General features: G+C 60.4%; 10 protein-coding genes and 1 non-coding gene across 11 annotated transcripts; 6 read left to right on the forward strand and 5 right to left on the reverse strand.

The window, feature by feature from the left end:
- Nucleotides 1-78: 78 nt before the first annotated feature.
- B0T26DRAFT_690851 (uncharacterized protein) lies at nt 79-570 on the forward strand. The gene has a single exon (XM_060441098.1). It carries the CDS (start codon nt 351-353, stop codon nt 525-527), a length of 177 nt encoding a protein of 58 aa, XP_060303994.1. The 5' UTR covers nt 79-350; the 3' UTR covers nt 528-570.
- Nucleotides 571-1,549: 979 nt separating this feature from the next.
- Nucleotides 1,550-3,183, forward strand: B0T26DRAFT_633887 (cytochrome P450; the record flags this gene model as incomplete). Its single annotated transcript, XM_060436579.1, has 2 exons — nt 1,550-2,082; nt 2,127-3,183. 2 exons carry the CDS (start codon nt 1,550-1,552, stop codon nt 3,181-3,183), a joined length of 1,590 nt encoding a protein of 529 aa, XP_060303995.1.
- Nucleotides 3,184-4,098: 915 nt separating this feature from the next.
- On the forward strand, nt 4,099-4,745 carry B0T26DRAFT_690856 (uncharacterized protein). The gene is made up of 2 exons (XM_060441099.1): nt 4,099-4,338; nt 4,390-4,745. The coding sequence occupies exons 1-2, from the start codon at nt 4,221-4,223 to the stop codon at nt 4,668-4,670; spliced, it is 399 nt and encodes a 132-aa protein (XP_060303996.1). The 5' UTR covers nt 4,099-4,220; the 3' UTR covers nt 4,671-4,745.
- A 228-nt stretch (nt 4,746-4,973) lies between these two features.
- B0T26DRAFT_746940 (uncharacterized protein) lies at nt 4,974-5,632 on the reverse strand (the record flags this gene model as incomplete). Its single annotated transcript, XM_060444767.1, has 3 exons — nt 4,974-5,227; nt 5,284-5,439; nt 5,497-5,632. The coding sequence occupies 3 exons, from the start codon at nt 5,630-5,632 to the stop codon at nt 4,974-4,976; spliced, it is 546 nt and encodes a 181-aa protein (XP_060303997.1).
- A 1,136-nt stretch (nt 5,633-6,768) lies between these two features.
- B0T26DRAFT_96128 (uncharacterized protein) lies at nt 6,769-7,956 on the reverse strand. The gene is made up of 3 exons (XM_060448166.1): nt 7,460-7,956; nt 7,220-7,386; nt 6,769-7,166 (listed from the first exon to the last, which is right to left on the reverse strand). Exons 1-3 carry the CDS (start codon nt 7,797-7,799, stop codon nt 6,939-6,941), a joined length of 735 nt encoding a protein of 244 aa, XP_060303998.1. The 5' UTR covers nt 7,800-7,956; the 3' UTR covers nt 6,769-6,938.
- B0T26DRAFT_96127 (uncharacterized protein) lies at nt 7,957-8,790 on the reverse strand. Its single transcript, XM_060448165.1, has one exon. It carries the CDS (start codon nt 8,616-8,618, stop codon nt 8,115-8,117), a length of 504 nt encoding a protein of 167 aa, XP_060303999.1. The 5' UTR covers nt 8,619-8,790; the 3' UTR covers nt 7,957-8,114.
- A 64-nt stretch (nt 8,791-8,854) lies between these two features.
- B0T26DRAFT_737564 (uncharacterized protein) lies at nt 8,855-10,912 on the forward strand (the record flags this gene model as incomplete). Its single annotated transcript, XM_060443465.1, has 8 exons — nt 8,855-8,904; nt 9,022-9,406; nt 9,456-9,505; nt 9,566-9,716; nt 9,991-10,062; nt 10,105-10,530; nt 10,597-10,691; nt 10,741-10,912. 8 exons carry the CDS (start codon nt 8,855-8,857, stop codon nt 10,910-10,912), a joined length of 1,401 nt encoding a protein of 466 aa, XP_060304000.1.
- A 156-nt stretch (nt 10,913-11,068) lies between these two features.
- B0T26DRAFT_634320 (cytochrome P450 oxidoreductase) lies at nt 11,069-12,828 on the reverse strand (the record flags this gene model as incomplete). Its single annotated transcript, XM_060436619.1, has 3 exons — nt 11,069-12,050; nt 12,129-12,219; nt 12,294-12,828. The coding sequence occupies 3 exons, from the start codon at nt 12,826-12,828 to the stop codon at nt 11,069-11,071; spliced, it is 1,608 nt and encodes a 535-aa protein (XP_060304001.1).
- A 246-nt stretch (nt 12,829-13,074) lies between these two features.
- Nucleotides 13,075-13,620, reverse strand: B0T26DRAFT_690864 (uncharacterized protein). Its single transcript, XM_060441100.1, has one exon. It carries the CDS (start codon nt 13,516-13,518, stop codon nt 13,105-13,107), a length of 414 nt encoding a protein of 137 aa, XP_060304002.1. The 5' UTR covers nt 13,519-13,620; the 3' UTR covers nt 13,075-13,104.
- Nucleotides 13,522-13,620, forward strand: B0T26DRAFT_t17. Its single transcript has one exon. It is a non-coding gene; the product is annotated as a tRNA-Ile (tRNA).
- Nucleotides 13,621-14,959: 1,339 nt separating this feature from the next.
- On the forward strand, nt 14,960-20,793 carry B0T26DRAFT_96229 (ABC transporter CDR4). The gene is made up of 9 exons (XM_060448167.1): nt 14,960-16,356; nt 16,407-17,393; nt 17,447-17,622; nt 17,670-18,090; nt 18,145-18,457; nt 18,528-18,605; nt 18,665-19,281; nt 19,354-19,808; nt 19,871-20,793. Exons 1-9 carry the CDS (start codon nt 15,403-15,405, stop codon nt 20,301-20,303), a joined length of 4,434 nt encoding a protein of 1,477 aa, XP_060304003.1. The 5' UTR covers nt 14,960-15,402; the 3' UTR covers nt 20,304-20,793.
- Nucleotides 20,794-21,241: the final 448 nt, after the last annotated feature.

Consider the following 21,241-nt stretch of genomic DNA (forward strand, 5'->3'; position numbering starts at 1 on the left):
CCAATAGAACACTGCAAGCCCCGTCATGAACAAGTTTCTACCACGCACTGTTGCTACCACGCACTGTTGCTACCACGCACTGTTGCTACCACGCACTGTTGCACAATTGTGCAAGAGTTCCGGATTCGACGGGAAGCCGTTGCCGCTATCGAGCAGCACCTGCAGACTGCAGACTGCAGTGCCAAGCGTCGCAGCGAATACGCGTACGTAGCAGGAGCAGCCGCTACATAACTACATGCCACAGGGATGTACTGCGCCCATCCATGGCGTACCGTATACTTGGCGGCCTGCGCTAACTTTCCAGTACCAGGTCCCGACCGAGGGCGGCACCATGGTTGGCAAAGCACTCCATGGCCCCCGTCAGCTCCACGAGTCCAAGCTTCTGCGTTCATATTGAGCTGCTGCACGTGATGCGGCGCATCCTCGAGTTGGCGTCAATGCACCCCGACGCCGTCACGCTCCTCGACGCCCGCCTGGCCCCCGACATGTTCCCGCTGGGCGCCCAGATCCGCGTCGCCACGCACTAACCCGTGCCCCAGATCCGCGTCGCCACGCACTACCCCGTGGCCCGTGGTGCTGGCCGAGGCCGTCACCGGCCGCCAGCTTGTCGAGTGGGACTCTGCCCGTGTCATGTGGGGCGAGCGCGAGGCCGAGTGTCCCGGCATCTTCGCCCGCATGCCAAGACGCTGGCCCTGCTCGAGGCCGTCGGCCGCGCCGGCCCTCACTAACGCCGGGGCCAACACCGCCCAGCTGCCTCTTGTCGTCGGTTCCGACTCTTGTTGTCGGTTCCGAGGCCCGCGGCTCCACGTCGTACCGCCCCGTCTCCGCCAGTGACTTTACCATCTTCAATAGCCTGCCCAACGCTTACTTCCACGCCACATAGCACATGGCGTATGCTAATTATCTTGCGGATGGAAGGCCTCGCGTTGCAAAAGGCTGACATTCTCGTCCCGTTCCTGCCCGACCATATCAAGGCCGAGTTTGCGTCTTATGCCGGCTGGGCTTGAGCGGTGGTCTGCAGCTCGCCGACACAGGACCTTCTAGAACACCAAGGCTCAAGGTTTCATGTTACAGGCTTAACTAGCTTGTCTTGAGTCCTCGATGGATCCGTGAGAGAAATCCGGGAATCAAGTTCCCATACTATCACGATGAAATTCGAACAGACTCGTACGTGTCCAGTGGTCTGATGGTTAGTAGTTCGCGCTCGAAGTGGCAGCGTAGCGTGTTATGGGCTGCTTTGTGCCGTGCTGCGTGTGCTCTGTTAGCCACCCCTGCAGCCCCTGCAGCCTTTGCAGCCCCCGCAGGCTCTGGAGATGGTCCTATCGGGTATCCCACACCGGCTTAGCTATTGATCGCGGGCTTGGGTGTGTGGGGCACGAGCCCCGGCTTCGGGTCGTTTTCGGGCCATTCGCTCAGGCTGCCTAGGCCGCCTAGGCCGCCTGGGTATATATGAGTGAGGCCCGTGTATGCCGCGGCAGCACAGGACTACCGCTTGTGATGCCAGTCGCCAGATTCTAGCACGTGACGTTCCCATATACCAACTCGTACGATGGCCCTGGCTCTCTCCCTTGGCCTCCTGTCCCTGGCGGGCCTGCTCGTGTACCATGCCGTGGTGTGGCTGCTGTCGACGCGGCGCCCGCCAAACTTCCCGCCGGGCCCACCGTCGATCCTGGGGCTGGGGAACTTGCATAACTTCCCGCGGGAAAACCCCTTCCTCACTGCCGCCGAGTGGGCCAAGCAGTACGGCCCCATCACGGGGCTCAAGTTCGGCCCGACCAACGTGATCGTGATCAACGACGCCAAGCTCGTCTACGAGTTCATCGTCAAGCGCGGCGCCATCTTCTCGGGCCGCCCGAAGCGCCACGTTGCCCAGGAACACGTGCTGCCCGAAGGCCGCGACATGTACGCCATCTTCTTGAGCAACGACTACAGCCGCCGCCTGCGCACCATCACTAAGGAGTTCCTCGCCGGCTCCGGCCTCGGCCAGCTGGCGCCCATGCACCAGGCCTCGGCCACGGGCCTCGTCTACGACCTGCTGCAGTCGGGCGACAAGTGGAGAGACCACATCGCTTCGTGGTACGTGTGTCCCTGGTATATTGGCGTGCCCTCACTGACACGCGACGCAGGGCCGTCACGGCGCCCGTGGCCATGATCAGCGGGGCGCAGCTGCACGATCTGGGCGACAACTGGGTGCGCGACTACAACAAGGTGCAGCACGAGTTTGAGGACCTGCTGGACCCGGCGACGGCGCCGCCCATCGACATCTTCCCGATACTGCAGTGGGTGCCGGCCATGTTCGCGGAGTGGAAGCGCAAGGCGCCCGTGACCCGCAAGGCGCTGCTGAAGTCGTACGGGGCGCTGATGGCGCACGCCAAGAAGCCTCACAACAACACGATCCAGCCGCTCGCCACCAAGCTGCTGCAGCGGGCGGCCGATCCCAAGACGCCACCCGAAGGCCGCTTCAGCGAGCAGGAGATCACGATGCTGATGGGCGGCACCATCGACGCCGCCTTCGACTCGTCCGTCGTGGTCTTCCAGACCCTCATGCTGGCGCTGGCGGCGCACCCGGAGGTGCAGCGGGCCGCCCAGGCCGAGATCGACGGCGTGTTTGCGAGCGAGACGGAGCTGCCCGAGCGCATCGACCTCGACCGGCTGCCGTACGTCAACGCGTGCATGACCGAGTCGCTGCGGTGGCGGCCCGTGTCGACGCTGGGCCTGCCGCGCGAGACGGTGGCCGACGAGCAGATGCTGGGCTACAACATTCCCAAGGGCACCATGGTCATGATCAACATGTGGCTCATGAACATGGACCCGGACTTCTACGACGAGCCCGACCGCTTCATGCCGGAGCGCTACATGCGCGACCCCGTGGGCGCCAAGGCGGGCGTGTCGCAGCTGGGCCGCAAGGCCGTGTACACGTTCGGCGCCGGCCGCCGCGAGTGCCCGGGCAAGGACTTCGTCTACCAGAGCATGTGCATGGCCGTATCCCAGATCCTCTGGGCCTTTGACGTGGTGCCCACGACCAAGCTCGACCTCAGCCCCAGCACTGGCTTCACCTCGTCCGTCGTCCTGAAGCCCAATCACTTCGGGATCAAGTTTGTGCCCCGGCGGCCCGACTTGGGCGCCGTAGTGGCCGAGCAGAAGCGCAAGGCCGACGTGCTGCTGCGGCAGATTCTCGCATGAAACGTTGGATGTGTCATTCACTGACGGGGGGATCCAGTCGCCATTCAACCCATGTAGCTGCAATAATGAGGTACTAGCGAATGGCAATCTAGTTGATGCTTTGTCGAGTTTAAGCCGGGTCGGTGCAAGATGATTTGATCTAGTTGCTGGTGAAAATTGTGGTTTCTGTTTTTGCCCAGCTTACTTTTGCCCAGTTTACTTTGCATCCAAATTCAGCTCACTACAAATTCAAAACATCCTACTTTCCATTGACCCTGGTGCTAGAATGGGTACTGGCGTGTGAGCTGGTGTCGTACTGCCGTCAATAACCTCTCCTCAACCCTCCGTTCAAGATACACTGTAATTACCTCCTCGTCGTGCCGTATCAACACTTGCAGCATGGCGGAACCGCTCATCTAGTTCTGGCCTGGCGGACCCGCTCATCTAGTTCTGGCCTGGCGTACCCGCTCATCTAGTTCTGGCCTGGCGTACCCGCTCATCTAGTTCTGGCCTGGCGAGCCCGCTCATCTAGTTCTAGCCTGGCGTACCCGCTCATCTGGCTCTGGCCAGTTAGGACTCGGTTCATTTCGGGGGTTAAAGCAAGGGACGCATGCAGCAGTTGTGGGCCCGCGGGCTACGGAAGTCTTTCTTCAAATACCCCGAGCACGCCAAGGCCTGCGGCTTCGGGGCTAGGGCAGGTCGTGTGTTAGTCGCCGGCAATGCCTCCCGTTACTACCCAAAGCCCCGAAGACACTAGCAATCCCGCGTCGAACCCAATAACACCCCGTGGGGCAACAAACAAGCGCCGCCGTCATCAAATAGTCCGGCTGACAGCGACTGCACCCGGCCTTGGAATTCGGTCCGGCGTCAGCCGGGCTAACTCGGGGCAAGGTAGCAGCAACGTCGGGCGGTTTCGGTCTCCGGCATATTCCGTGTGCTCATATTAGACGCGGCCTGTTCTTGGCCGCACACAGCTCGATGCCGTCTTAGCCCACACACCAGCTCTCTGCACCCACACACCAGCCCTCTGCACCCACACACCTCCTCGACCAGCAGCCATGTCAGAAACAGGCGCCATCCCCTACTACTCGTACGCCCTCAACGGCATCACGCTGGCCATCGGCTCGGCGCTGATCTACACGGGCGTGTGGGGCACCTTTGTCAACCCTCTGAGCCGTACTGGTCCCTCTCCGGCCTGCCCGAGTCGCAACCGCTGACTCTTGACAGTGGCCAAGTTCTTCGGCCTGCCCACGGCGACGCGCGAGAACGTGGTGCTCTTCCCGTCGTCGACGGGCCGCAACCTCGGCGCCGGCATCTTCGTGTGGATCCTGACGTTGCTGGGCGAGCGCCGGACGCTGGGCATCTTCCTGCTGTGCTGGTCGTGGGCCGGCATCGCCGACACCAAGATCCTCTATGAGCACCCCCGCGGCCAGGACAAGTGGATGCACGTCAGGAACATCTTGATCCTGTGGACGCTGGGCCCGCTGCTGATCCGGTCGGCCGCGTAGTGCGGGCCTGGTTGGGTTTTGAAAACAGATTTGAGAAATATGTCTAGCTACAAATTAGGTAGTGAGGGCCGAAGCCGTCTTTACGTTGCCAAGCCTTTGAATTCCAATGATTCCTTCGAACAAATTACATAGAGGCTTCCTATGCTCGCACTCTCGCTGTGCTCAAAGGATCAAGTAAACAGGACAAGGTCTGTGGGGGACAGGGTCTGTGGGGACAGGTCTGTAGGGGACAGGGTCTGTGGGCGTGGGATGTACGCAATCCAACTCCTCGCCGCCGTCAAGCAAACGGCGCCCCAACCCAACTCACATGACGCAGCACTCTCCGTCGTTGCTGCTGGCCGGGGCTCTGGCCCCACCATTTGCCTGCGCCTCCATGGCCCCGGCGATCAGGCCCTCGAGGATCAGCGCGCCGACAGTGCGGAAGCCGGGGATGGGCCATGACCCTGTGTACCGGCCAAACTCGAAGCGGAACCCGCGCTGCGAGGGGTTGAACGAGCCGGCGGCCTGGGCCTGCGCGACGCACCAGTCGTAGATGCTCACGACGTCCTGGCCGGATTCTGCCGGGTTGGAGGGTCAGCAGGAGCAGGGATGGAGCAGGACGGGGGCAGCTCACGGGCGTCAAGGTGCTTCGCGGTGACGGTGGCAATGCGCGGCGTGCCCTTGATGTCGGAGCACATGATCTCGAGGCCACCAGCCGGGATGCCAAAGACAAAGGACGTGGTGCTCTCGTTGAGCACCGAGCAGCTCCACTCGGAGAAGTCAAAGTACACTGCATCAAATCCACAATTAGCACAACCGAGGTTGGGGGATGTGACTGGTGACCCACCGTTGTCATAGGACGAGACGAGTGCAAACACGGCCTCGTATCTGGCCATGACCCCGTTGTGGTGCTCCATGAGGCCGCCCGCCACCGCCCGCACCACGCCCTCGAACCCTACGTCCTGCTTGTTGCTGCTCGCCATGTCGGACGGTGACGGATACCAGTATTTGTGATAGAAGGCCCGATGGCTACGGATAAGTGTGAGACTGCGTGGCCCGCGTCTCGGGCGACACAACCCTTTATGTATTATTTCTCGCCAACAAATCTTGCACTCAAGGCTGCCCGAGCCCCAGCACCTCGCCTAGCACCTCGCCCAGCACCTCCCGCAACCGAGGCATTCTGTCAAATTGCGGGTGGTGGCACAGAGAGCCTGGATGCGGCTCGATGTGATCCCAGAGGTCAGGCGCAGCGCGGTCTTGATCAAGGCCTGGGAAAAGATGGTGGTGCAGCTTGTCTTGGCGCCGGGCGTGGCCTATCAAAAGCAATCACCGGCGTACTGTGGCGCGGTCTCGAACTCGAACAGAGCGCCGAGAAGGCCGGGCAGCACACCATCAGCACGGCAGCTATCGCCAATCATTACTATTTGGGGGGCGTTGTTGCACACCATCGCTTATCTATGCCTTGCCTGCCGCTACACCCCTTGGGAATCAGCCCACAACCGTGAACTTTGTTTGGCCCGTGGCGTTGCACGTTCAGCCGCACGGGTTGGCTGTTTCCGCTCAGGCTCGCCGATATGACGGGGTTCTCTACAATATAGTATTCGTTCGCCGCTGCCGTCAATGTGCCCCTTGGCATCGAAGGAAAGTAGCTCAATATTGTGGAAAATTGGTAACATGCATGGTTCGCGGTATCACCTGTCCTCTCCACCCCCAACCAATAGACGAGAAGAATATGAAAATTGCTCGAACGCAAAGATACATCGGCTGAGCATGAAAATAGAGAACGGGCTGTTTAGATATATATCATGCGCAGGCCGTCTGGATGTGCGAATTCTTGAGTCTTGGCAAACGGCCCCCTCTATTCTTGTTTTTGCAGGTCCGTGATACAGTAGCACCTCACAGCTCAAACCTAGTCTGTTGGTTAAAAGGGCTGGATTTTCTTTATCCATTTCTCACCCTTCATCTCTCACCCTTCATCTAACCGCTCCCAAAGGGACTCGTTGCTCTCGCCCTCGCTATGAAGCCCACTAGCGCTGATACTGCCACTCGCAGTCCCGCTGCCCTCGAGTCGACTACTGGTTCCAGAGGACTGGCGGGGCTGCCAATGGGGAGAAAGATTGGGAGTCTCGTCTGGTGCTGCCGGTGCCGTCTGTAGTCCCTGTAACATTTCCGGCGGCAATCGCAGTAATTTTTCTGGCGGTAATAATCTCAACAGGTCTGGGTGTATTGGCTGTGATCTGTCCAGCGAGAATCGCGGTGCTTTATCTGGCGGCAATAGATTTGGCTATTTCACGTCCGAGTCCAATGTTTCCTCGGGCCACATTCGTTTCCTCGGGCCACATTCGTTTCCTCGGGCCACATTCGCATAGTGACCGGCCAACCGTCTTTCACCGTAGCTTCCCAGGCGCTAGGTGGAATAATCTCGCCGTCGGGGCCCAGCAGGTCGTAATGCCCCTCCTGGACCTTGGGATCGACGACCGTATACAGGAATGATTTCTTGATCAAGGCCTCCATTCCCTGGTTCCAAGTTAGCACGTGGAAACAAAAAGAGAAATCTGATACCGACTTACAAGCCAAGTGTAGCACAAATGGAACGGTAGTAAAAAAATTTCGACCCATCTCATCTCTGAACTTGAACAGCTGTTTCTCCCGGAACTTGTCCCGATAAATCCCCCTGCTGTGTGGTCCCATCTTTCGCAAAATTGCACGCACTCGACCCTCTCACAGCAGGCCCATTCTGTATTCGATGCACCCTTGTTAGCGAACGGCTGGCAGCTAGGAGCAAAACGCGGCAGGGATTGTCCACCTACTTCTCTGGCCAGCTTCATTACGATATAGCCATCCGGGATGGTACCAGCAGCCCTCGGTGTCTATATAATGCTCACTGCACTGCCCACATATATTCTCTGCCTCCTGGGGCCTATCTTCGGCAGCTTCGTCCGGCGCATGGAACCCGTTATCGTCCATGGTGATAGCCTCACTTTCTACCCAGTAGCGGACCGGGGCTTCTTCTAATGGCTGCACCTGTGCCTGGCCCTCGCCGAATGGATCGAGCAACTGGCCCTGCACGACTTTCCGGATCAAGCACCGCAGTCTCTTGCCCTCCTCCCGTCCCTTGGCTGGTCCCATCTTGTGCCGCTTTCCGAGCATACCCGGGCAAGCTGGGGGTATATTCGCTCGTGCATCATGCCAAAATTTCAAAAATTCCCAGAACCCGAGGCACCTTGGCCAAGGTTGAGGAACTGTGACCCGTGGACGTCAAGTATTTTGAATGTTTCTTGCCAGTCGCTGGGAAACGACTTGGCCCGGAGAAATCGCTGTACGTTTTCCATTGGCCACTTGTCAGCCAACGCGGCTGGCGTGTTGGCGGAAATAACATTCGTCTGTGGAAGCGGCAGTGTGGTGGCCGTATCCCCCGCTGGCTGGGATGGGCCGCCTTCGTCCTTGAGCTCCCAAAATGGCGGCCTATTGGTCAGCTGCGCCCCCGGGTCGCGGTTCGACGATAACCCCACTCCGGAGATCAATGTCTGTCTGTGTTTTCAAGTGCTCTGCCAGCGGCGAGGCAACAGTCGTTTGGACGATTTCGGTGTGGCTGTCATCTCTCTCCTCAACGTTGTCGCCAAAGTTGCCACCAAAGTCTGTCTTCTCGAGGCCCTGGGCAAGCCTGTCGTGGTGGGCCTTCCGGCAGCGAAAGAACTCTCGCCGGCGGGTGATGGACTTTCCCAGTGCCTCAGCGAGGACGCCATCTGATCGGGGAAACTTGCCCCGGACGTAGGCAACGTCGTGTGACTCTCGGAACGAAATGTCTTCTGACGGCCCCCGCCGAGCTTGCGGAATCTCTCGTGGGGTGCGGGGTTCTGGCAACCGAGAGACGCAGGAGACAGTCGGCGGCTTCTCTGATGTCCATGCACAGCGTCGATAGGCGCGACTCTGGAGACTCATGGCCAATGTCTGAGTCTGTAAGCCCATCGTAGCTGGTGCGTTGGCTAACAGGCGCCTGCATTGGCTGACAGGCGCCTGCGTTGGCTAACAGGCGCCTGCATTGGCTGACAAGCGCCTGCGTTGGCTAACAGGCGCCTGCGTTGGCTAACAGGCGCCTGCGTTGGCTAACAGGCGCCTGCGCAGGTGGGTCCCAACGGACCACGGCGAGAGCGTCTTGCAATAACTGAGATGTGTCTTTGAGAAGGTGAGCGACTTGATCCTGCATGTGGGTTGCCTCTCTGAGCCGATGGTCGAGCGAGGCACAGCCGGCCTAGTAGGCACCGAGGTTGCCAGACCACATCACACACGGAGAGGACTGCTGGATCAGGCACCTACCGCCCCTTCAACCTCATCTCTGCAGTTCCCTGCTATGTCAAGCAGTCGCCGCCAGCACGCCGGGCTTCGAGGTCGCCGGAATCGTCATCGAGACGCTTCCCATCGTCGTCTCGGCCGTCGAGGCCTACGTCAGCTTCATGCCGGACTGGGGCAAGACAGCCTCGGAACTGAAGAGCATCAACCAGCAGCTGACGATGGAGAGATCGAAGCTGTACAATGTCTGCGAGCAGCTCCTGGGAGACGTCGTGCCGCAGGCAGATGTCGAGCCGATGCTGCAGGACCCGTTCGGGCCCCTGTGGCAGGCCAAGGAGCCAAACGACAGAATCCGCCGACGGCTGTACGACTCGTACGACCCGTTCGAGCAGACGGTGCTAGCGGTCAGAGAAGCGCTCGAAACTGTGATTCAGAGGCTCAGCGTGCAAATTACACGGGACGGAAAGGCAAGCTACATTCGGTCTGTCCCCCAGTCCCAAATTAACGCCAACGCAGGTCGAATGGGTCGACAGGCAGTGGATGCCACGGGAATTCAAAAAGTTTCTGTACCGCCTGAGTAGGAAAGACTACTAGGATGCCCTAGAGACCATATCTAAGGGGATAAGCGACCTCGAGGGCTTGACGCGCCAGAGCGTGACTCTCGAGCCCGTCCGTCGAAGGCGGTCGCGCGTCAAGGTAGTCAAGATCCTGCGGGACCTGTCTTCGAGCATCTACTGCGCTCTGCGATCCAGCATTGTGTGTACGGACCCGCACGACGTCAGCCTCGGCCGGCCCACCCAGCTCATGGACCTTGCCACGGCGAAGACGCCCAGATACTGCATGAGGCCGGTTCAAGATGGCCATCTCGTTCGAGATAGCCGAGGAATCAGGCCGGAAGCGTTCCTGGGACGAGCTTAATATCCAGACAGCAATATCCATATCCCAGCCGACCTCTCTACCGACCCCCCCTCCACCGCCTCCCCTCTACCGCCTCCCCTCCACCGCCTCCCCTCCACCGCCTCCCCCCTCCGGATACGACCGCGAAGGCAAGGAAAAGGGCCATATTCGCCTCTTTGTCAAGTCCGAGACAATTCTCTTATTCAGGAGCCCAGGGAAGCTGCCTGTGTGTGACGTGAAGAGACCCGTTGTGACTATCGCTCGGCAGACTACCGACATCACCTTTACCAAGATACCCCCGCCGACTCTTGGACTCTGCGCTGCCTTGAAAGAGGCCCGCGAGGCGCGGCCGGTGCGCTACGGCTGTCTCGCCGACCGGGAACGAACCGAGCACCACTTCGAGGTGTACCCGCTGGGGGCGACCGCCGACAGCGACCGCTGGTCGATCGTCACGCTGCAAGACGTGCTGGAGCGCAGGCCCGAGACGGGTCTGCAGTCGCTGGTGTGGCTCGAGGAGAAGGTCAGGCTGGCACTCGCGGTTGCTTCCGCCGTCCTGCAGCTGAGCAAGACGCCGTGGCTGCCCGGGACGCTGACGAGCAAGAGCGTGCACTTCTTCAACCGCGGCAGCCCCGTCTCGTACCAGCACCCATTTCTATCCAGGAGCTTCCCACATGTTCCGACGCAGCCGCGGACAGTTGACCATCTCACGCCTGACGGCACGGGACAGCCCGACAGCACGGGACATGTAGCGCCAGACTAGAACACGACGCTCTTCGCGCTCGAAATACTGCTGCTCGAAATAATACTCGGCGCGGCCCTCGACCAGCTGCGCGAGCCGCAGGATGACCTGGCTGGGTACGGGGATGAGCTCGCCCACCATCCGGGACTCCATAACAGCACAGAGGCTGCTGGAACAACGGGTAGCGCTGATCAGTCCACCCTACAAGACTGTTGTCGAGCGTTGCATCGGGTGCAGTACGACGCAGGATCTGAGCGAGGAGCAGTTTAGACAGAAGGTGTACGAGGGGGTTGTCATAAAGGAGCTGGCGGCCATCCTTGAACACGCGAAACTGTAGCTGGCTGAGCCGCCCCCAGGACAATCCGATAAACAGGCAAAACACGAAACGAGAAACTGGCAGGGAACGCATCGGGCAAATGGCAACGCTGCATTCAGTACGCTAATAATCCAAATCGCGAATCTACGCACTGCTCCCCAACACGGCCCCGACGGGTCAGTGTGCGTGTATGGCGCTGGAGGGATCGATATCCTCGGCTACGATGCCCACAATGTCGGCGAGCTTACCAGACCCTGAGAGCTCTACACGCCAGCGCTGGTCTCTCGGCCCCCTGAGGCGGATCTCGACGTCAACGTCATGGTCGGGCGTCGCCACGGCAGCCGCCATGGGCGTGTTGATGGTGGGGGGCATCGACCAGGGAACGTCAACTCCATTGGCGACGGGCTGGACGTCGAATCGCAGCACCATGAGCGCCGCAAGCGCCAGGATCTCGGTCGTGGCAAAGTGTCGCCCCGGACACAGCGTCACGCCGCCGCCAAAGGCGCGGAAAGCCACGGGGTTGTGTCGCTTCCCTTTGCCTCCACGCAGGAACCGCGTGTGGTCAAACACGCCGACCGTCGGGCCCCAGGCTGCCGGGTCGCTGTGCTGCACGGGGCCGGGGACCAGCACGGTGGCGCCCTTCTTGAGCAGGTAGCGGCCGTCGAGGACATGGTCTTCGAGTACAACGCGCGCCGAGGTGCTGATGCCGCGGACGCGGAGCACCTCCTGCAGCGTGGCCAGGAGGACCGGGCACGATGCCCTGACGCGGGCGATATCGATGACATAGGCGGGGAGCTGGTTGTCGCCGGCGACGTCCTGAGAGACCACGGCCTGCAACTCGCGGCGGCAGCTGTCGAGCAGAGCGGGATCGGCGAAAATGTGACAGATCATCCAAAAGGCGGCAGGCAGAGTGCTGCCGAGAAGAGCAAAGAGGCTGCCAATCTCGAAATAGCCAATGTCGGCGGCGGGGATTCCGTGCTCGGTGTTGTGCTGGTAGCGGCGTTTGGTCAGGCCCGACGCGGCGGGGTCGAGGTGCGCCTCAGCTCTGTAGTAGGCATCGAAGGCGGCGGCGACTTTCTCGCGAGCCTGGAAACTCTCCCGGGCCAGGACGCGTGGGAACAGGTTCAGCATGAAGAACATCATGTCGGGCTCGAACTTGCTGCTCCAGATGCAATCCTCGTGGTAAGTCTCGGCGTGCACGATACGGTGCGGTGGGCGCGGTTGTAGGCGGACTTACAGCCACGCCGCCTCAATTGCGGGGTCGTCGAAGGGGTTGCGGGGCCCAAAAACGGCTGCCGTGGTCGCCATAAGCATGCTGTGGCGGACCCCTATTCCTAGGTAGAATAAATTAAGAAAAACCATGTCGGAGTGATTCGGACACTGGACACTCAGTATGACTTACAGGCTAGCAGGCCGGTTGTTTGGGGAGCTCGTTCTTGGAGGTCGTCGATGGCTGCCGCGAGCACGCGCACCGAGGCGCGATTGAGCTCGTCGAGTTCGGGGCCGAGGGTAACGGCGGGATGGATGGCGGCGTCGTAAGTGCGCAGGTAGCTGCCGTCGGCCATCATGTCGTTGGCAAGGACGTCGAAAGCCGCCTTGCTGCCTCCCATGCCGTGCCTGGCGGCTTTAGCCTCGATGGGCGGGAAGGCGATGGTCAGGAACTGCCGTTGCACGGCCGTGATGAGGGGTGCCGAGTTGACGACGTAGAGGCGGAACCAGGGCATTCGCAGCGTGTAGACGGGCAGCCCGGTCGCGTCGCGCATGTGCGTGTGGAAATTTGACTTGTGGGTGAGCATGCCCAAGATGGGGCTAAGGAACGGAATCGTCGTTTCCACGGCGGGCGGCTCCTTGTCGTCTTGGGTGAGCCGCAGCAGGGCGCGGAGGAAGAAGTAGACGGCGAAGACGCCCACGAGGGCCAGCGCGAGGGTTGAAGCCATGGTGGACTGAGATCTGAGAGACAATAGAACAGCGAACAACGAAATGGCAAGACCGCGGTGCGATGCATGGTGCCGCCGTCTTCGCTTTTGATCTTTTCGTCGCCTGCACGGTCATTTTGCTGTTGGCTGCGCCGCCTACCTAGGTGGCTTGGAATTTTGGAAGCCTGTTGGTAGAGGTCGCGATCCTCTTGTTCAGTGGATCCTCTTGTTTAGTGGATCCTCTTGTTCAGTGCTGGAATCCGAGAGTGCGGATGGCCAGTGCTGACGCTGCGGCACCTACATGAGCCCCACTTGTGATTGTCCATAGCGCCTCGGACGGACTTGTCGCGCGCTCCATTGGCTGCACACGATAGCAGCAGGGATGAAATACAGAATGCCCAAGCCCGGGTCGAGACGCGCCGCGTGAGAGCACCAGGCCACCAAGAGTCCGAAAGGCATGAATAAAATCAAGGAGCTCAAATCACCCAGTGCAACGCGGCCCGATAGCCCACTGCCGTCAGCCCGTCTCCGCTGGCCTGGTGTCGCGCAGCCGTTCCGAGTTCCGACACGCTGTAAAACATGTTCTGTCACTCCGCAACTCCGGTCCCCACTCCGCTGGGCTCCATCCAGATCCACGGCACTGAAGAATTTTCTTTCTTCCAGCCGCCTAGGAGCAATATGCTTTGTCCACGCCCCGTTCTTCAATAGCATCCAGCCCGGTTAGCTCAGTTTGGTTAGCAGCGTCGTACTAATACCGTCGAAAGGCAGTATCTGGGTATGCGAAGGTCAACAGTTCAATCCTGTTACTGGGCACTCTGGGTTCTTTTTGGCCAGCCGCCTAGCCGTCCAGTCACTTTAGGGCTGCATGAGCGCGTGCGCCTCCATCCAGTTTTCAGATGACAGCCAGAAATCTTTACCTCCCCCGCTGGACACGTGCAAGTCCTGGCTCACAAACATAGGATGCAAGTCCTGGCTCACAACATAGGATGCAAGTCCTGACTCACAAACATAGGATGGAGAATGTAAACCGACCACAAGCCGTCCCACGTGGACGCGGCGCGACCTACGTTAGTTCACTGTCTGGCGGCGTGTGGTGTTGCTTGATGCATACCCTCTCCAGCTTAAACCATCCGAGACCAGGCGTCTTTACTGAGTTGCCTTCACAGAGGTTTATTTGAGTCTAATCTAGTAGGGCTGAGTAGAGTCGCGGCCCCCTGCTCACCGTTAGCTAATGTTTTCCTTTTGAGAGACGCGATGGGGAGGAGGCTTGGATTGAGAGAAGCGCTTCTGCTAAAACCGAATAGCTGGCTACCGACTTGTCCGACTATCCGTATCCTACTTACCTCGGTATTATGGATTGAGAGAATAGCTTCTGGAAGCGAGCTGACGTTATGCAATTTGTAACTGAATGCTCACGTCAGACTCAACGGTGCCAAGACACTTCTAAATTGTCTTCACCTTGACTAAAGCGCTAGGCGCGTGCTTTGCCGCGCTTTACCCCTTGTTCGGCCAAATCCTGCCAGGATAGACTTGCTGCCGTGGCTTGATGCTCAATCTCTGTAGTCGCACACTGTGCGCCAGACCAGCTGTCTTCCGTTGCAAAGGGGGGCCGGGTCTGGAAAGGTTGACTGAACGAGTCGGAACTTCGACAGGGCTGGTCTTTCCGTCGCGTCCGCGGAGTTCGCGTGCAGATGCGGAAATTCCAAGGCCGGGTTTCAACGCCGCAAGGTGCGGAGTGCGTAGATGGACAGGCCTGTTGCGGCATTTGCTACTAGCGAAGAATGACGCTTACTGTGTATACCGCAATAGAGAATAATCACAACGTTGACAGCGGCTGAGGTCGGGTCTCTTGAGAGTCCATAGTTGCTGGAGTGGGAATGGCTGCTTCACAATCTTGGAACTTTTGCTAGTTTTACGGCCGTAGTTGTTGGTTGTTGGTTGTTGGTAGTTCATCGTTCAATAATGTAGCGTTGGTTGAAGGCTCGGTGTTGTCGAAGCGCAGGGGCGAACTAACTCTAAAGACGGCAGGTGCTGGGGTCCAACAGCTCCAACCACAAAATGCCCCTGCATCTCTCCTTCCACGTAAGTAAATGTACTGCACAGTGCGACGCTCCACTGTCGACTGGCGGGCAATAATCTCACCCGGCTTCCTCTTTGGCGACTCTCCAACGGCAGACGGCCAACATGCCCTGCCACTGCCACCCTGACGAGAGCAGCAGCGTGCTGCAGCCCTACCGCCTGTCAGACGCCCCCAAGCTGCCCATCCTGCGCCGCTCGTCGGCAGTCTTGGCCCGGCGTGCAGGCAATCTTATTTGCTCTGGGTCGCGCCAAGTCGGGCTAGCGGGCGTCGATGCTGACGGTTTGTGGGCGACTGGCAGAGGATGCAGATTGGGCATTGCGCATTTTGTTCAGTACGCGGATGGGCTTGTCCGGCCCGGTCGGACTGGACCCCGACAGCGCGACACTGGACAGGCGATTTCCTGTCCTTATCTTATATGACAGCCCACCGAGCATGCCGTCCGTCAGACTCTGTGCTTCGTGATCTGCCTGGCTCTGCTTGGTGTGCCGCGAATTGACTTGGAATCAGCCGCCACCATGTCGGACGAAAAGATGCCGGAGGAAAAGACGGCAGACGTGCCCAAGGGCGCCGACGAAAAGACGGCGGACGTGCCCAAGGGCGCCGACGAAAAGACGGCAGACGTGTCCAAGGACGCCGACGACAAGTCCGCCGAGCTCAAGACGGCCGCCACCGACGCCGGCGAGCCCGTTTTCGACCAGTGGCTGCAGCACGCGCTGCCTAGGCCGCGGCTGCAGCTGGGCGTGTCGTTCCGCCGCCTCCAGACACACGGCTTCCTGTCGTCGGACCGCTTCCAGTCCACGTTCGTCTCGTATGCCCTCACGTACCCGCGCCTATTCGCCGGCGTGCTGGCCCAGCGCGACCGCGCCCCGAAGCGCGTTCAGATCCTGCAGGACTTTGAGGGCCTGGTCCGTAGCGGCGAGATGCTCCTGGTGCTCGGCCGGCCCGGCAGCGGCTGCTCGACCTTTCTCAAGACCCTCTCGGGCGACACGCACGGCTTCCACCTCGGCGCCGACGCCGAGATCAACTACGGCGGTATCCCGTATCGCGACATGCACGACACCTTCAAGGGCGAATCCATCTACCTTGCCGAGCTCGACGTGCATTTCCCCGAGCTGGCCCTCGGCGAGACCCTGACCTTTGCCGCCACCACTCGGGAGCTGGGATCGGACCGTGCCGCCGCCGCCCGTGCCGTCGGCAGCAATGTCGCCTCCCTCTTCTCTCTGGATGGCGCCTTCAAGACGCCCGTCGGGGACGCCATGATCCGCGGCATCAGCGGAGGCGAGAAGCGCCGGACCAGTCTTGCCGAGGCCTTCATCAGCGGCGCCCCCTTCCAGTGCTGGGACAACAGCACCCGCGGTCTCGACAGCTCCACCGCCCTGGGCTTCATCACGCTGCTGCGCAAGGCCACCGACGCGCTCAGGTCGACTGTCATCATGAGCATCTACCAGGCCTCCGAGGCCATGTACAAGGCGAGCTGCCTCGTACCTCCCCTTGCAGAACGCCAGCTAACCTGCTCCAGAACTTCAACAAGGTCACCCTGCTATACGAGGGCCGGCAGATCTACTTTGGGCCCGTCGAGGAGGCCTCGGCCTACTTTGTCGGCCTGGGCTTTGTCCGGCCGAACCGCGCCACGACGGCCGACTTCCTGACATCGCTGACCAACCCCGTCGAGCGCATCGTGCAGGAAGGCTTCGCGGACCGCGTGCCCCGGACCCCCGACGACTTCGCCAGGGTCTGGAAGGAGAGCAAGCAGGCCCAGGCCGTCCGCGACGAGGTCCACGCCTTCAACTCGGCCCATCCGCTCCAAAACAGAGGGTTTGACAGGAACGGCGAGCAGGTCAAGCTCGCATCGTCGACCTACACCCTCCCCGTCCGCCAGCAGATTGCCATCACCGTCAAGCGGGGGTTCCTGCGTCTCCGCAACAACCCGGTGCCTGCCATCTCGGCCAGCGTGGCAAACGGCATTCTCGGCCTCCTCATCGGGAGCGCCTACTTCAACCTCGGCGAGACGAGCGACTCGCTGGACCAGCGCTCCGTCTTCCTCTTCTTCTCCCTGATGGTGGTCGGCTTCGCTCCCGCGTTCGAGGTGCTGCTGATGTGGGCGCAGCGCCCCATTGTCGAGAAGCACCACCGCTACGCCTTCTACCACCCCTTTGTCGAGAACCTGGCCTCGATGATCTGTGATTTGCCCAACAAATTCGCCATCGTCACCACCTTCTCGTGCACCGTATACTTCATGGCCAACCTCAACCGCACTCCCAGCGCCTTCTTCACCTTCTTCCTGTTTGGCGTCACCATCTACATTGTCAACTCGATGTACTTCCGCATGGTCGGCTCCCTGTCCAAGACGTTTGACCAGACCATGGTGCCCTCGTCCATCATCACCGCCGTCTTGATCACGTACACGGGCTTCGTCATCCCGCCGACGTACATGGTGTCGTGGCTTGCGTGGCTGCGGTGGCTGAATCCCATTTCCTACGCGTTCGAGAGCTGGATGATCAACGAGGTGTGTTGCACCATCCTCTGTCCCTATCCCGAACTACTACTGACGGCCTGCAGTTTCGCGGCCGCGAATTCCCCTGCACCGTGACCATCCCCAACGGCCCGTCCTACAACCAGGTGGGAGCCCAGGGCAAGATCTGCGCCGCGATCGGCGCCGAAGCCGGCCAGCTCACCGTCCGGGGAGAAGCCTACCTGGAGCTCAAATACGGCTACCTGCCCAGCCACCTCTGGCGGTAAGGCATGCCTCCGCTGCTAGATGCACCGTTACTGACTGAAACAGCAACCTCGGGATCCTGATCGGCATGGGCGTGTTCTTCTTCTTCGTGCATCTGCTTGCTGCCGAGTACATCCCGGCGGAGCGGTCCAGGGGCGAGATCCTGCTCTTCCGGCGGCCGCGCGGCGCGTTTGCCAAGGGGCGCGGCGGCGGAAAGGGCGGCGACGGCAACGAGTCGGGCGCGTCCACGACGTTTGCGCAGGATGTCGCGCACTCCGAGGAGAGCGAGACCGACGGCAACAACCGGGCTTCGCGCGCCAGCGGCGCCGCCGACAAGGACTTTGGCGTCGTCAACTCGATCCAGCGGCAGTCGGCCATCTTCCACTGGAACGGCCTCAGCTACGACATCAAGACGGGCGGCGGCCCGCGCAAGATTCTCAACATGGTCGACGGCTGGGTCAAGCCCGGGACGCTCACGGCTCTGATGGTAAGGTCAGGCTCTCTCAATCCCGGTCTGCTCTTGCTGACGCGAATCTTCCAGGGTGTCACGGGTGCTGGAAAGACGAGCCTGCTGGATGTTCTCGCGTGCCGAGCGACCGTGGGCGTGGTCAGCGGCGACGTGCACATTGACGGCAAGCTGCGCGACGCGGGCTTCCAGCGCAGAATTGGCTACGTGCAGCAAGAAGACATACACCTGCCGACGACGACGGTCCGCGAGGCGCTCAACTTTAGCGCCCTGATGCGGCAGTCGGGCGGCAAGACCAAGCAGGAGAAGCTGGCATACGTCGACACGGTGTTGAAGATGCTCGACATGGCGCCGTATGCCGACGCGATTGTTGGCGTCCCGGGCGAAGGTGAGCAGCTCAAACCTGACCCGAGCTGGCCAGCCAACCTTGCACAGCCCGCCAGACTAACTCCCGTCAGGACTCAACGTCGAGCAGCGCAAGCGGCTCACGATCGCCGTCGAGATGGTTGCGCGGCCCGAGCTGCTCTTGTTTCTGGGTAAGTTTGTGTCTAGTCCGCCCGCAAAAGCCGTGCTTCTCTGACGATTCCTCCCGCAGACGAACCCACGTCAGGCCTCGACTCGCAGACAGCGTGGTCCATCTGCACGCTGCTCCGCAAGCTGGCGCACAACGGCCAGGCCATTCTCTGCACCATCCACCAGCCGTCCTCGCAGATCTTCCAGTCCTTTGACCGCCTGCTGCTGCTCGGCAAGGGCGGCGAGACTATGTACTTTGGCGAGATCGGCCCCGAGGCCTCGACCCTGATCAACTACTTCGAGACCAACGGCGCGCCCACGTGCCCCCCCGACGCCAACCCCGCCGAGTGGGTGCTCGAGGTGACCAAGAACGCCCCGGGCGCTACCGGCGACGACGGCCTCGCCAAGACCAAGACGGGCAAGTCGGAGCCGGACCCCGAGACGACGGACCTCGTGGCGCACGAAGGCCACCACGCCTGGTTCGAGAAGTGGCGGACCAGCAAGCAGAAGCAGGACGTCATCGCCCACCTCGACGCGCTCAAGCAGGTTGAGTCGAGCACGGCCCACGCCGTCGAGGTCAAGAGCGAGTACGCGGCCTCCTGGTTCGCGCAGCTGCACGCCGTCACGGTCAGGCTGTTCCAGGAGTTCTGGCGCGACCCCATCTTCCTGTGGTCCAAGCTGGGGCTGTGCATCGGCCTGGTGGGTGCCCCTGATCTCACGTCGCCGACCTCATGTCGCCGCGTTGACTCATGACTAAGCTAACTCTCCCAGCCTCTGCTCAACGGCCTCTCGTTCCTCAACACGGAGCTCTCGCTGCAGGGTCTGACGAACCTGCTCTTCTCCATCTTCTCGCTGTGTCAGATCTTTAGCACCCTAGACCAGCAGCTGATCACGCGCTTCAGCAGCGGGCGCGCGCTGTTCGAGGCGCGCGAGCGGCGGTCCAAGACGTACTCGTGGACCGTCTTCCTCACGGCCTATGCCATAGTGGAATTTTTCTGGCAATCGGTCGCCGCTGCGCTCATCTTCATCACTTGGTACTTCCCCACAGGCCTGTGGCGCTACACGGAGCACCAGAACCTCAACAGCTTCATCATCTTCCTCATCACCTGGCTCTTCATGCTCTTTGTCACGTCCTTCTCGCACGCCGTCGCGGCGGGCATCGAGCACCCCGAGGCGGCGGTCCAGGTCGCCACGCTGCTGTTCTGGCTGACCATGTTGTTTTCTGGGTGCGTATCTTCTTCTGCTCCCAACAATTCGTGTCTTGGTCCCATCTGCTGACTCCGTCCAGTGTCGTCGTCGTCCCCGACCTGCTCCCGCGGTTCTGGATATTCATGTACCGGCTATCGCCCATCGGCTACTTCATCAACGCCATCGTGCTCACGGGCTTCATCAACACGCGCATCACGTGCTCGGCGGTCGAGCTGCGCCAGATCGAGCCGCTGCTCACGAGCGCGGTGCAGAACTGCGGCGATTACCTGGCGCCCTACCTGCAGTCCAACGGCGGCTACGTGGTCAACCCCTTGGACACGGCTGCCTGCAAGTTCTGCGCCGTCGCCGAAACCAACTTCGTGCTGGAGGCGTTCGGCATGACGCCCGCGATCATGGCCACGGCCTGGCGCAACTTTGGCATCATGATTGCCTTTATCGTGTTCAACGTGCTGGCCACCTTTGGCATCTACTGGCTGGCAAGAGTCCCCCGCCGATCGTCGGGCCTGGCGTGATTGGTGGCCAACTGTCTTGGGACCTTGGAGCCGCAAAGTCTCGCTGTTTTATTTCGGAAGCAGTCGTCGTCTAGATATGTGTAGCTGGACAGGAGGTTTAGAGGTTAGTATAATCAGTTTAGAGTAAGCCATAATGCAATACGTAGGCTTTTCGCCTCCAAACGGAATGGTGCTACTGCTGGCTGCCGTCGTGTGGTCGGCCTGTCGCGCGGATGTTCGCTGCTTGCGTCTGTACGACTTGAACAGGATTCAGCCGGGAGGCCATGGCTCAGATATGATGAGACAGACACGTCGCGCGCCGCTCTCGGCCGAGCAGAGCCGTCAAAGGAGGAAAGAGGGCTCGGTGCCCTGGGTTTCGCACCTCTGCCAGCCTCCGAGGACGTCGATGCACCCCACACAGGAAATGAAAGTAGTTATGGGCTTTGACAAGTCCCGTGTCTGGCCGAGTCTGAAGGTGGACTTTGATGTCGCTTACGTGAAAGTTCTTGGAGGCGACGGCACTGGACGGGGTGGGAATAAAACGAATTCGCTGGGCTTACGCGATCGCAGTAGACGTGCCTCGGGACGCCGGCGCATGATTGCCAGTCACAGAAGGCAATATTTCAGACTGGATACCAGCTAGGCGAGGAGACTGCTAGGACTGCACGTGACGCGTGCCTATCCTTGGGAACTTGTCCTTGGGAACTCTTTCTATACGGGTCTATCGTCTCCTGCGACCGCAAACTTCCAACGAATGCGCGACAGCCAAATGAAGCAATTCACGAAGAGCCATGGTTCATACCTACCGGCTAGGTACCTGCCTACCACCCACCCTTCTGATTCTATATCAGACCAGGAAGGTCAGGCAGGAAGTGGAGCAGGGCTCGGGGCTCGACATTAGACGGAAGACCTGAACGGGATCCAATCGATCAAGCCAGCCCTGCCCTTATATCTCGCCA

Source organism: Lasiosphaeria miniovina (genome assembly GCF_030549165.1).
Source record: "Lasiosphaeria miniovina strain SMH2392-1A chromosome Unknown B0T26scaffold_1, whole genome shotgun sequence".
NCBI classification, from domain to species: domain Eukaryota; kingdom Fungi; phylum Ascomycota; class Sordariomycetes; order Sordariales; family Lasiosphaeriaceae; genus Lasiosphaeria; species Lasiosphaeria miniovina.